Here is a 13,117-nt window from a genome sequence, read left to right on the forward strand (position 1 = left end):
GAGGAGCTTCCATGCCCTCTCTTGGTGCTCACTCTCCCGGAACCTCCACGTGTTCACCAACCAGGAAGCTCTCTGAACCTTGTCCTCCTAGGGATTTAGGGGGCTTCATTACTCAGGTATGATTGATTAAATCTTTGGTCATTGGTGACTGAACTCAATCTCCAGCACCTCTCCCCTCCCTGGAGGTCAGGGTAGAACTGAAAATTCCAACTCTCTAATTGCAGGGTTGGCTCCATTGGCAACCCACCCCCATCCTTAGGGCTTTCCAATATCGCCTCATTAACATAACAAAAGGCATCTTTCCCACACTCTACATCTAGGAAATTCCAAGGGTTTTAGAAGCTCTCTGCTAGAATCCTGGAGGAAGAACAGATTTATATATCTTGTAATTCACAATATCACAGTCTTATTTTAAACACTACCTAAAATGTTTTCATAAAACATATTATTTTTTCTAAGATGCTTCTAAAATTATCTTCTGTTCCTTAAATAATCTTTTTGTAACAATTAAACCTGATATTAACAACAGGGCAGAATGTTATAGATTGTTGCTGGTTGAAAAAATATTTTTATAGATACAAATATGTTGTAAAAAGAATACATATATGTATACATACCCACCCCCACACAACTATATCCTATACTATAGGTAGTAAGTAATAAAGTTGCTGAATCAAAGAAAGAGCTGACTCAGGCCTCAGAAATAACCCCAGGGATTTGGGTAGCAGGAATGAATGGCCAGCCCCTTCCACCTGAATCAATCAGTTCCAACCTGACTTCTGTTACATTACAAAGTCACCCCTTTGGCCAAGGAGGGAATGGCAGGGCACCTTGAGTGACAGTTCCAACATGACTACATGGAATGGGGAAGGGGCAATTCCCCCCAAAAACAAAACAATTAGAATGCTCTTGCTAACAAATAAAAGAGCACAAGGGTAGGGGGATTATTGCCCAAAAGGGCCACCAGTAGGGCTCTCTGGAATATTATACAACAATTAAAATTGTAATGATTCATGGAGCAATGTTTATAGTATGATGTTGATGATAAACAACACAACGCAGAGCTATACTCTTCTTTAATAGCCTTGGAAAGCATTTAGAAACACTGAATAGACTTAAAATATTACATGTTTTTTTAATTTAAGACACAGGTCCTTGATTGTTGGTTATAATTATGGCCCTTGAATTTAGAAATATTCTAGAATATTCTGGAAATAATTCCTTCAAAAGTTGTTAAAGTTTTAAAAAAAAGCTTATGGGGGCACCTGGGTGGCACAAGCGGTTAAGCGTCTGCCTTTGGCTCAGGGTGTGATCCCGGCGTTATGGGATCGAGCCCCACATCAGGCTCCTCTGCTGTGAGCCTGCTTCTTCCTCTCCCACTCCCCCTGCTTGTGTTCCCTCTCTCGCTGGCTGTCTCTATCTCTGTCAAATAAATAAATAAAACCTTTAAAAAAAAAAAAGCTTATGCATTTAGAAAAGCTAATTTTTAGTTATTTGGAAAACTTACCAGTGTTAATCTTTATACCTCAGCCATGCCAAGGTTCTTATAATATAGAATAAGATAAAATAATGATCCATTAATAAAGAACATGTGACTGAACGATGGAATATTACTCAGCCATAAAGAAGAATGAAATCTTGCCGTTTACATCAACATGGATGGATCTAGAAGGTATAATACTAAGTGAAATAAGTCAGACAAAGACAAATACCATACGATTTCACTCACATGTGGAATTTCAGAAATAAAACAAACAACAATGAAAAAGAGACAAACAAAAAAACACTCTTAACTATAGAGAACAAACCGGTGGGAGGTGGATGGGGGGATAAATGAATTAGGTGAAGAGGATTAGGAGTGCATGATGAGTACTGAGTAATGTAGAGAATTGTTGAATCACTATATCATATACCTGAAACTAATATAACGTTGTATGCTAATTATACTGGAATTAATAAATAAAATTTTAATTAATTTTTAATTTTTAAAATCCCCAAAAAAGAATATGGGATTAATTTATGCAGAAAGTTCAACCTAAGTTTTCTGTATTTAGCAAAATCATTTTATGAATAATGCAAATTAAGGCTTATAAATGAGATTCAAGATCTTTCTAATTTGGAAAAATGGTTTTTTGTTTGTTTTGTTTTTTTTAAGATTTTATTTATTTATTTGACAGAGATAGAGACAGCCAGCGAGAGAGGGAACACAAGCAGGGGGAGTGGGAGAGGAAGAAGCAGGCTCATAGCAGAGGAGCCTGATGTAACCGCTGTGCCACCCAGGTGCCCCCTGGAAAAACGGTTTTAAACCAACTGTAATTACAGTTTAAAACAGAGCTTTTTGTGTCATTTGTGGTGTTTTCCCAAGGATTTATGTTTTGACAACGTAATAATGATTAATACTTTCAATAATTCATTACTAAGATGAATAAGTGATAGATATTAAGTCACATAAATGAACAAAAGTTTTGTTAGTCTTATTTGAGCTACTATACATTTATCTAAATACTTTAACTTACACATCTAAATTCTTCAATAATATCTTAAGTTTATTAATCAGGTTACTCATAACCTCAGTGATAGAAATAATGGAGCTAATATGGCATATTCTTTGCCATCCTCATCATATGTTTTCACATAATTAATACAAAGTCACTTTTATACTAAAATACTGGACAAGTATGATTATAAATGTATTACCAAGTTTAATACACTCAAAATTATACTCTGTATATATGTGTGGAGCTTTATAAAGAATTTTCATATACATTATCTCATTTGATTTTTATAATCAACCTGTAAGGAAAGAGAAATAAGAGGAGAAATAACCTTTATTGGATGTTTACTATGTACAAAGCACATTAAATCCAACACTGCTTATGTATGTATTGTTTTCCCTATAAATATACATATATTTATAATATATATAGTATATTCAGTTAATATATTGTCTTTGCATTATATATTTATACATTTATAACATATATAGTTATATATCATGTCTCTGTATATGACACCAAAAACACAAGCAATAAAAGAAAAAAGATAACTTGAAATTCATCAAAATTATTGTGCTTCAAAAGGCACTATTAAAAAATTGAAAAGATAGCCTACAAAATGGGAGAAAATATTTGCAAATCATATATCAGATTAGAAATTTCTATGCAGAATATATAAAACTCTTACAACTCAACAATAAAAGGACAACCAAATGTAAAAAGGAGCAGAGATTATCAGTAGACCTTTTCCCCCAAAAAATATAAAATTGGCCAATATGCATGTGAAAAGATGTTCAACATTCGCTATGAGGGAAATGCAAATCAAAACCACAATGAGGGGCGCCTGGGCGGCACAGCGGTTAAGCGTCTGCCTTCGGCTCAGGGCGTGATCCCAGCGTTATGGGATGGAGCCCCACATCAGGCTCCTCTGCTATGAGCCTGCTTCTTCCTCTCCCACTCCCCCTGCTTGTGTTCCCTCTCTCGCTGGCTGTCTCTATCTCTGTCATATAAATAAATAAAATATTAAAAAAAAAAACAAAAAAAACAAAAAAAAACAAAACAAAACCACAATGAGACCTAAAATAGCCAAAGCAACCATCTTGACAAAGAAGAACAAAGTTGGAGGACTCATACTTCCTGATCTCTAAACTTTCTACAAAGTTACAACTAGAGACAGATGAACTGACACTGGCCTGAGGATAGACATAGAAATCATAGAGTTCGGAAATAAACCCATATGTCTATGGATGACTGATTTTCAACAAGGGTATGAAGACAATTTAATGAAGAAAGACTAGTTTTTTCAACAAATGGTGCTGGGACATCTGGATATCTGCAAGGAAAAGAATAAAGTTGGACCCTTAACTCACACTGTATACAAAAATTAATTGAAATTGGAACAAAGATCTAAATGTAAGATCTAAAACTATGCAACTTTTAGAAGAAAACATAAAGAAATAAAAGCATAAATGTTCATGACCTGGGATTAGATAGTGATTTCCTACATGTTGCATCCAAAGTACAAGCAAATGCAACCTAAATCCATTTTGATGAGACACCACTTCCCCCACTAGGATAGCTATAATAAAAAAGACAAAAAGTAGCGAGTGTTGGCAAGGATGTGGAGAAACTGGAATCCTTATACATTGCTGATGGGGATATAAAAATGACAGTTGCCTTGAAAAACAATCTAGCTGTTTCTTAAAAGATCAAACACAGAAATTTCATATAAACCCAGCAATTACACTCCCCAGTGTATACCCAAGAGAAATGAAACTATGCATCCACACAAAACATACACAAATGTTCACAGCAGCATAATCCATAATAGTCCATCAACTGATAAATGGATAAACTGTGGCATATTCCATACAATGGAATATTCCACAGTTTATCCATTTATCATATTCCATACAATGGAATATTATTTGGCAATAAAGAAATGATATACTACCACATGGATGAACTCTGAAAATATGCTAAATGAAAGAAGCCAGTCACCAAAAGCCACATACTGTCTGATTCTATTTATACAAAAAGTCCAGAATAGACAAATCTATACAGACAGGAAATAGACTGGTATCTAGGGCTGATGGAATGGACTGGGGGGCAATGACAAGTGACCACCAATCTATACAAAGTTTCTTTTTGGGGTGATAAAAATCTTCTAAAATTGATTGTGGTGATGGTGGCACAAGTCTGTTGAACATAGTGAAAGCCATTGAATTGTATACTTTCAGTGGGTGAATTTTGTGCTATATGAGTTATAGCTTAATAAAGTTGTTATGTTAAAAAAAAAGATGGTATCAATCTCTAAACTCAGTTCTTATATATGATGTTATTAGTGTCAATACAAGCAAAGTCATCAAATAACTCTATAAACTGTATAGTTCTCTAAAATATAAGATGTAAAACAGTTCCATGTCATAGAAATCTTAGCTTCAGAGATATTAAAACACAGCCATGATCACATTGCAAATGTGTAGCAGCAGAAAGTAAGATAGTTCTAAGGCTACATCTCTTACTTGTACTAAATAAAATGTGAATTTTTTTTTAAAGCACAATATGTTTCTGGGATATCAGACCACAGAAAGCCTTAATCCAGCAACCAATAGAGAAAAAGAAAGAAGAACACATTGAAATTCCTTTTGATGTACCATCTACTTTTTTGCATCTCGATCTTTCCTGGAAACCTCTCACTAAGGTAAGTAACATGCAATTTAGTCCATTCTATTTGCTTGCATACACCCTGTAATATATATGCATATACATACAAAATATATACACAGCAGTAAAGCAGTTCAAATTAACTTAGGACCTTATAATTCATGTATTCATTTTACCAATAAATTCCTTCATTGAGAATTATTATGAAGCCTGCCTAGGTCAAGCCAGCAATCACAATTTTTGGGAACTCAAGTTTGATTATTTGTTCATGTATAAGTAAGCCACAACTTACTGATGGTTTGCATAAAAATTATTCATTTGCATAAGCAGTTGCTTGTAAATTAATAGGCTCTCAGGTTAGCCTGGGAAGCTAATTTTAATCACTAATATAGGCAAAATTCTGTATATTTTAATACCTATAACCAAACAAAACTGAAAGTAAATGAAAGAAAAATTATTTCTACTTATCTTGAAAGGCAGAGCTTTAAAGAAAAGCAATTTTATTTTATTTTTTTATTTTTAATTTTTTAAAGATTACTTATTTATTCAACAGAAAGAGAGAGAGAGAGCACAAGCAGGGGGAGCAGGTGGCAGAAGGAGAAGCAGACTCCCCGCTGAGCAGGGAGCCACATGTGGGGCTCGATCCCAGGACCCTAAGATCATGATCTGAGCCAAAGACAGATGCTTAACTGACTGAGCCACCCAGGCTCCCCTGCTTTTTAAACTTTTTTTTTTAATTTTTTTTATTATATTATGTTAGTCACCATACAGTATATCCCCGATTTCCGATGTAAAGTTCGATGCTTCATTAGTTGCGTATAACACCCAGTGCACCATGCAATACCTGCCCTCCTTACTACCCAACACCGGTCTATCCCATTCCCCCACCCTCCTCCCCTCTGAGGCCCTCAGTTTGTTTCTCATAGTCCGTAGTCTCTCATGTTTCATTTCTCCCTTCTGATTACCGCCCCTTTCTTTATCCCTTTCTTCCCCTACCGATCATCCTAGTTCTTATGTTCCATAGATGAGAGAAACCATATGATAATTGTCTTTCTCTGCTTGACTTATTTCACTTAGCATTATCTCCTCCAGTGCCGTCCATGTTGCAGCAAATGTTGAGAATTCGTTCTTTCTGATAGCTGAGTAATATTCCATTGTATATATGGACCACAGCTTCTTAATCCAGTCATCTGTTGAAGGGCATCTCGGCTCCTTCCATGATTTGGCTATTGTGGACAATGCAGCTATGAACATTGGGGTGCATATGGCCCTTCTCTTTACTACGTCTGTATCTTTGGGGTAAACACCCAGTAGTGCAATGGCTGGGTCATAGGGTAGTTCAATTTTTAACTTTTTAAGGGACCTCCACACTGTTTTCCAGAGTGGCTGTACCAACTTGCATTCCCACCAACAATGTAGGAGGGATCCCCTTTCTCCACATCCTCTCCAACAATTGTTGTTTCTTGCCTTGTCTATCTTTGCCATTCTAACTGGCGTAAGGTGGTATCTCAGTGTGGTTTTGATTTGAATTTCCCTGATGGCTAATGATTTTGAACATTTTTTCATGTGTCTGTTAGCCATTTGTATGTCTTCATTGGAAAAGTGTCTGTTCATATCTTCTGCCCATTTTATGATTTGTTTATTTGTTTCTCGTGTATTGAGTTTGAGAAGTTCTTTGTAGATCTTGGATACCAGTCCTTTATCTGTGGTGTCCTTTGCAAATATATTCTCCCATTCCGTGGGCTGTCTCTTAGTTTTTTTGACTGTTTCCTTGGCTGTGCAGAAGCTCTTTATCCTGATAAAGTCCCATAAGTTCATTTTATCTTTTATTTCTCTTGCCTTTGGAGATGTGTCGTGAAAAAGGTTGCTCTGGCCGATGTCATAGAAGTTGTTGCCTATGTTCTCCTCTAGAATTTTGATGGATTCCTGTCTCACATTGAGGTCTTTCATCCATTTGGAGTTTATTTTTGTGTATGGTGTGAGAGAGTGGTCAAGTTTCATTCTTTTGCATGTAGCTGTCCAATTTTCCCAGCACCATTTATTGAAGAGACTGTCTTTTTTCCACCGGATGTTTTTTCCTGCTTTATCAAAGATTAGTTGCCCAAAGAGCCGAGGGTCCATTTCTGGGTTCTCTATTCTGTTCCATTGGTCGATGTGTCTGTTTTTGTGCCAGTACCATGCTGTCTTTGTGATCACAGCTTTGTAGTACAGCTCGAAATCCGGCATTGTGATGCCCCCAGCTTTGTTTTTCCTTTTCAACAGTTCCTTGGAGATTCGGGGCCTTTTCTGGTTCCATACAAATTTAAGGACTATTTGTTCCAGTTCTTTGAAAAATGTCCTCGGTATTTTGATCGGGATAGCATTGAAAGTGTAGATTGCTCTGGGTAGTATGGACATTTTAACTATGTTAATTCTTCCAATCCATGAGCATGGAATATTTTTCCATCTTTTTATGTCTTCCTCAATATCTTTCAAAAGTGATCTATAGTTTCTAGCATATAGGTCCTTTACGTCTCTGGTTAAGTTAATTCCAAGGTAACGCATGGTTTTTGGTGTTATTGTAAATGGGATGGATTCCCTAATTTCTCTTTCTTCAGTCTCGTTATTCGTGTATAGAAATGCAACTGATTTCTGGGCATTGATTTTGTATCCTGCCACCTTACTGAATTGTTCTATAACTTCTAATAGTTTGGGAGTGGATTCCTTTGGGTTTTCCATATAGAGTATCATGTCATCTGCAAAGAGAGACAGTTTGACTTCTTCTTTGCCGATTTGGATACCTTTGATCCCTTTTTGTCTTCTGATTGCTGTTGCAAGGACTTCTAGTACTATGTTGAATAATAGTGGCGAGAGTGGGCATCCTTGTCGTGTTCCTGATCTTAAGGGAAAGGCTTCCAGCTTTTCCCCATTGAGAATAATGCTTGCAGTAGGCTTTTCATAGATGGCTTTTATGAGATTGAGAAATGTACCCTCTATTCCTACACTCTGAAGGGTTTTAATCAGGAAAGGATGCTGTATTTTGTCAAATGCTTTTTCTGCATCAATTGAGAGGATCATATGGTTCTTGAGTCTTTTCTTGTTGATATGATGTATCACATTGATTGATTTGCGAGTGTTGAACCATGCTTGCATCCCAGGTATGAATCCCACTTGGTCATGATGGATAATCCTTTTAATGTACTGTTGGATTCTATTAGCAAGGATCTTGTTGAGGATTTTGGCATCCATATTCATTAGAGAAATCGGTCTGTAATTCTCCTTTTTGAGGGGGTCTTTGCCTGGTTTGGGGATCAAGGTAATATTAGCCTCATAGAATGAGTTTGGTAGCTTTCCTTCTGTTTCTATTTTTTGAAATAGCTTTAGGAGAATAGGTATTATTTCTTCTTTGAATGTTTGGTAGAATTCCCCAGGAAAACCGTCTGGGCCTGGAGTTTTATTATTTGGAAGGTTGTTTATCACTGACTCAATTTCTTCATAGTTAATTGGCCTATTTAAGAAATCTATTTCTTCCTGTTTCAGTCTTGGTAGTTTATAGGTTTCCAGGAAGGCCTCCATCTCTTCCAGATTGTTTAGTTTTTTGGCATATAGCTGTTGATAAAAGTTTCTAATAATCCTTGCAATTTCAATGGTGCTGGTCGTGACCTCTCCCTTTTCAGTCATAATTTTAATAATCTCAGTCCTTTCTCTTTGTTTTTGGACAAGTTTTGCCAGTGGTCTATCAATTTTATGGATTCTCTCAAAGAACCAGCTTCTAGTCCTGTTGATCTGCTCTACTGTGGTTCTGGTCTCTAATTCATTGATTTCTGCTCTAATCTTGGTCAACTCCTTCCTTGTCAGTGGGTTAGGCCTGTCCCTCTGTTGCTGTTCCAGTTTCTTGAGGTGAGAATATAGAAACTGCATTTTAGATTTTTCTATTCTTTTGAGTGAGGCTTGGATGGCTATGTATTTCCCCCTTAGGACTGCCTTTGCAGTATCCCATAGGTTTTGGACCGTTGTGTATTCATTCTCGTTGGTCTCCATAAATTGTTTAATTTGTTTTTTGATTTCCTGGTTTATCGAGTCATTCTTGAGCAGGATGGTTCTTAGCCTCCAAGTGTTTGAGTTTCTTCCAGGTTTTTCCTTGTGGTTGAGTTCCAATTTCAGAGCGTTGTGGTCTGAGAATATGCAGGGGATAATTTCAATCTTTTGGTATTGGCTGAGACCTGTTTTGTGTCCCAGAGCATGATCTATTCTTGAGAATGTTCCATGGGCATTTGAATAGAATGAGTATTCTTTGGTTCTGGGGTGTAGTGTTCTATATATATCTATGAGGTCCAACTCGTCGAGTATGGCATTCAAAGCCTTTGATTCTTTGCTTAGTTTTTGCCAGGGTGTTCTGTCTATTTCTGATAGTGGGGTGTTGAGGTCCCCTACTATTACTGTGTTCTTATCTATATGTCTCTTTATTTTGGTTNTTAACATTTTCGGTAATACTTTTTTCAAGTCTACACATCATCTTGACCATTGTTNCTCTGAATTCCATTTCTGATAATTTGGTTACATCCATATCCATTAGTTCTGTGGCAGAGGCCATAGACTCATTGTCTTTTCTTTGCTGGGGGGGACTTCTCCTCATCATTCTGATGAGGAAAGGTTGCAGGGTTGTCCAGAGCCCAAATTATTGACCAGGACTCAGGCCGTGCACCCTTGTTTTATAGGGATCTTAGGGATGTGGGCTTCTTCTTTAAAGATTTTATTTATTTATGTGGCAGAGAGACAACCAGCGAGAGGGAACACAAGCAGGGGAGTGGGAGAGGAAGAAGCAGGCTCCCAGCGGAGGAGCCCGATGAGGGACTCCTTTCTGAAACGCTGGGATCACGCCCTGAGCAGAAGACAGGCGCTTAATGACTGCGCCACCCAGGCGCCCCGGGATGTGGGCTTCTTGATTTTGCAGCCTGCCTTCTGGTGGAGGGGCCTGCCGCGCCGATACTCAGGAAACCCTGTTTGGGTAGAGTCTCCGTGTCCCCTGCAAGGGGGGGATGGGGATGGGCACAGTGTGAGCCGGTATTTCCAGGCTTTTGTCCTCTGGCGGCTTTCCCTGGCGGTCTGCTGTGCCTCTTCTGAGAGTCAGAGCAGCAGTGGCCGAATCTCAGCTTCTGTCTTAGAACAGAGGGATCGCAGACCGTTCTCCAGTGATGTTCTGGCCATTTTAACTCTGTTTCTGTTGGTGCTGCTCAACCCTGCAGCCTCCCGGGATGTGCGCCCCACACCCGGCGTCCTAGCCCTCACTTCCAGGGCCGGCGTGTCTCTGTCCTTTGTGTTTCTAACGCTGCCAGCCGCCCCGCGCGCACTCCCGGAGCTCCCGGTCTCAGTCTGGATCCAGTGAGCACGCCGGAATTCCGGAGTTCCGTGAAATGCCTGGTGGCACGTGTTCCCGGCTCACGGTCTCAGTCTGGTTCCAGTGAACACTCGGGATTCCGGAGTTCCATGAGAAGTCTGGTGGCGCGCCCTCCCCGCTCACAGTCTCAGTCTGCTCTCTCACGGGTGCCAGTCCGCGAGTCTGCCCGCTCCCCCATGCGGGTGGCTACCGCTTCCCGGCGCCCAAATGCAGAGGCTCCTTCCCTCTTCCATTTATCTTCCGATATCTGTGCGCGGTTTCCTGGCTCCCCACTTCATACCTCAATACTCAGCACTGGAGATGTTCATTTGTAGAGATCCAGATGTATCTTTCTGTATCTCAGGCTGATTCTGTGGATGTTCAAGCTGGTCTGGTACCTATCCAGCTCGACTCGGGACCGGCTGAAAAAGTGGTCCCCTACTCCTCTGCTATCTTAACTCCCCCTCAGAAAAGCAATTTTAATTTAAGAAAGATATGGCTGTGGATGGAATATGTGTGGAAAGTATGAATGGGCTTCTGACATTGATGACTCTCTTTTCTTTAGAATGTCTAGTTCCAATTCCAAACTTAATATCTATTTCCTTATTTTACAAGTATCACTAGAATTACATTGTTATGCATTTGCTTCAAATGGAAGAGAGAGCACAGAGGGGTGAGAATATTCCGGAAGGAGCTGGGATTAGAAATTAGAAAGAGAAGATTAGGAATTTTTCTGGAGTAGGATTTACAGAGCTGTAAATTGTTTAAAAAGAAATGAACAAACAGAAACTTACCTGGGAATAATTGTCAGCATGTGGAAAAATATTCTGATGGAGAAATGTGGGACAGAAGCAGTGAGGGAAAAGTATAAAGTGTGAGAGCTTCCCATTTTGATGCAGATCCAGAGCCACTCTGGAACTCAGGGGTACGTGTATCCCCAAGGGGACTCAGCAGTGCCTGGCAGATGAAAAGACCCTGCACAACTTTCTGGAGCTTCATTTAAGTGAAAGATGTAGAAACCAGGAGAATAAACCATTATTTTATATTAAAACCAAAAAGTATGTATCATGAAATAGAATACACAATATTTTCAGAAATTATCAAAAACTAGGGATGTACTGTATGGTGACTAACATAATATAATAAAAAATAATATTAAAAATAAAAATGGAAAACAAAGATGATTCTAGGTTTTTGATCAAGTAATAATAATAATTAGTAAGCTGTAAAAAAAAAAAGCAACAAACCACACATGTGGAATGTACAACACCAGGAGTGAACCCTAACACCAACAGTGAACCCTAACACCAAGAGTGAACTCTAACTTAAACTATGGACTCTGGATGATAATGATGTTTTGTTGTAAGTTCACTGATTAAAACAAATGGACCATGCTGGTGGGATGTTGATGGTGGGGGAGGTTGTGGGGGGGGGCAGTTATATGAGCTCTGTACTTTCTGCTCCCCTCTGGTATGAACCTGAAACTGCTCTGAAAAATAAAGTCTATTAAAAAATGGGGGAAAAAATATCCATAAGGAAATTCCATCATAGCTGTATTTGTATTAAGCATGTATTTTTAATTTTTGCTTTTAGAACCGCCCCTTTTTAAAGGCTATTGATGTTCCATTTCTTAAGCTTAGTGGTGTATATACAGATTTTTATATTACTATGTTTTTTGTGTGTGTTGAATGTTTATAATAAATACATTAAAAATCTTAAAAAAAAAAAACGAAATTAAACACATGAGACTGGGATCTGGAAATGAGCCCCTGGACAAGCTCCCTTCAGTCACAGGGTTTTAGAAACTGTGCTTTAGGCACTGTCTGTAGGGAAACCTAGGAATCTGAGAGAGAACGGAAAAGGGACAAGGGGAGGGAGGTGGGAAACAGTCATCTGGGGGCAGAAGGAAAAAGCAAGAATAAGTCATCCAAAGGATATATGGAAATAATCTTTCTTATATGTTCTTCCAAAAGATAAGGCTGTCTAAAGGTGAAACAAGTTTAGACCACTGCCCAACCAAGATCAGCCTGAGTGAAGGTGATCTCCTTTACAAAGCACAAGGTAACTGCCCTTGCGTATTAAAATGGCATGTAATCGTTTGAATATTAGTGATTCCTTACGTCCAGGGTGAGTTACTTTCTGTAAAAAGAATACAGAAAACCAAACCCTCCATTCTGGAACTTTATAATGGCTATAATAACTATAGGGACAGCTGGGTAGCTCAGTCAGTTAAGCATCCATCTCTTGATTGGGCTCAGGTCATGATCTCAGGGTTGTGAGATGGAGCCCTGCCTCAGGCTCCACGCTGGGCATGGAATCTGCTCAAGATTCTCTCTCTCCCTTTCCCCCTCCCCCTCACTCCGTCTCTCTCTCTCAAAAACCAAAAATAAAAAAAACTATAGCCAATACATTAAAACTGCCTATACACACACAAAGATTTGACAACAGAATTCAGCTTAGTTTAGTTTCGTAAACATTTATCGAATATATTTTTGAGAACTCATTACATTAAAAAATTTTATAAAGCTGTCTTAATACATATGTATGTGCTCAAAGAATAATTCTATAGAATGAAACATACCTCAAGTCTAGCAAAGTA

The 13,117-nt window shown here is 38.5% G+C and overlaps 1 protein-coding gene across 1 annotated transcript in view; it reads left to right on the forward strand.

The window, feature by feature from the left end:
- DNAI3 (dynein axonemal intermediate chain 3) overlaps positions 1-13,117 on the forward strand; it is a 75,928-nt gene that overhangs the window by 32,522 nt on the left and 30,289 nt on the right. Inside the window, exons 15-16 of the mRNA XM_011225218.3 lie at positions 5,055-5,199; positions 12,492-12,579. Coding sequence (XP_011223520.1) covers positions 5,055-5,199; positions 12,492-12,579 — 233 coding nt within the window. The remainder of the gene's footprint in view (positions 1-5,054; positions 5,200-12,491; positions 12,580-13,117) is intronic.

Source organism: Ailuropoda melanoleuca, chromosome 2 (genome assembly GCF_002007445.2).
Source record: "Ailuropoda melanoleuca isolate Jingjing chromosome 2, ASM200744v2, whole genome shotgun sequence".
NCBI classification, from domain to species: Eukaryota; Metazoa; Chordata; class Mammalia; order Carnivora; family Ursidae; genus Ailuropoda; species Ailuropoda melanoleuca.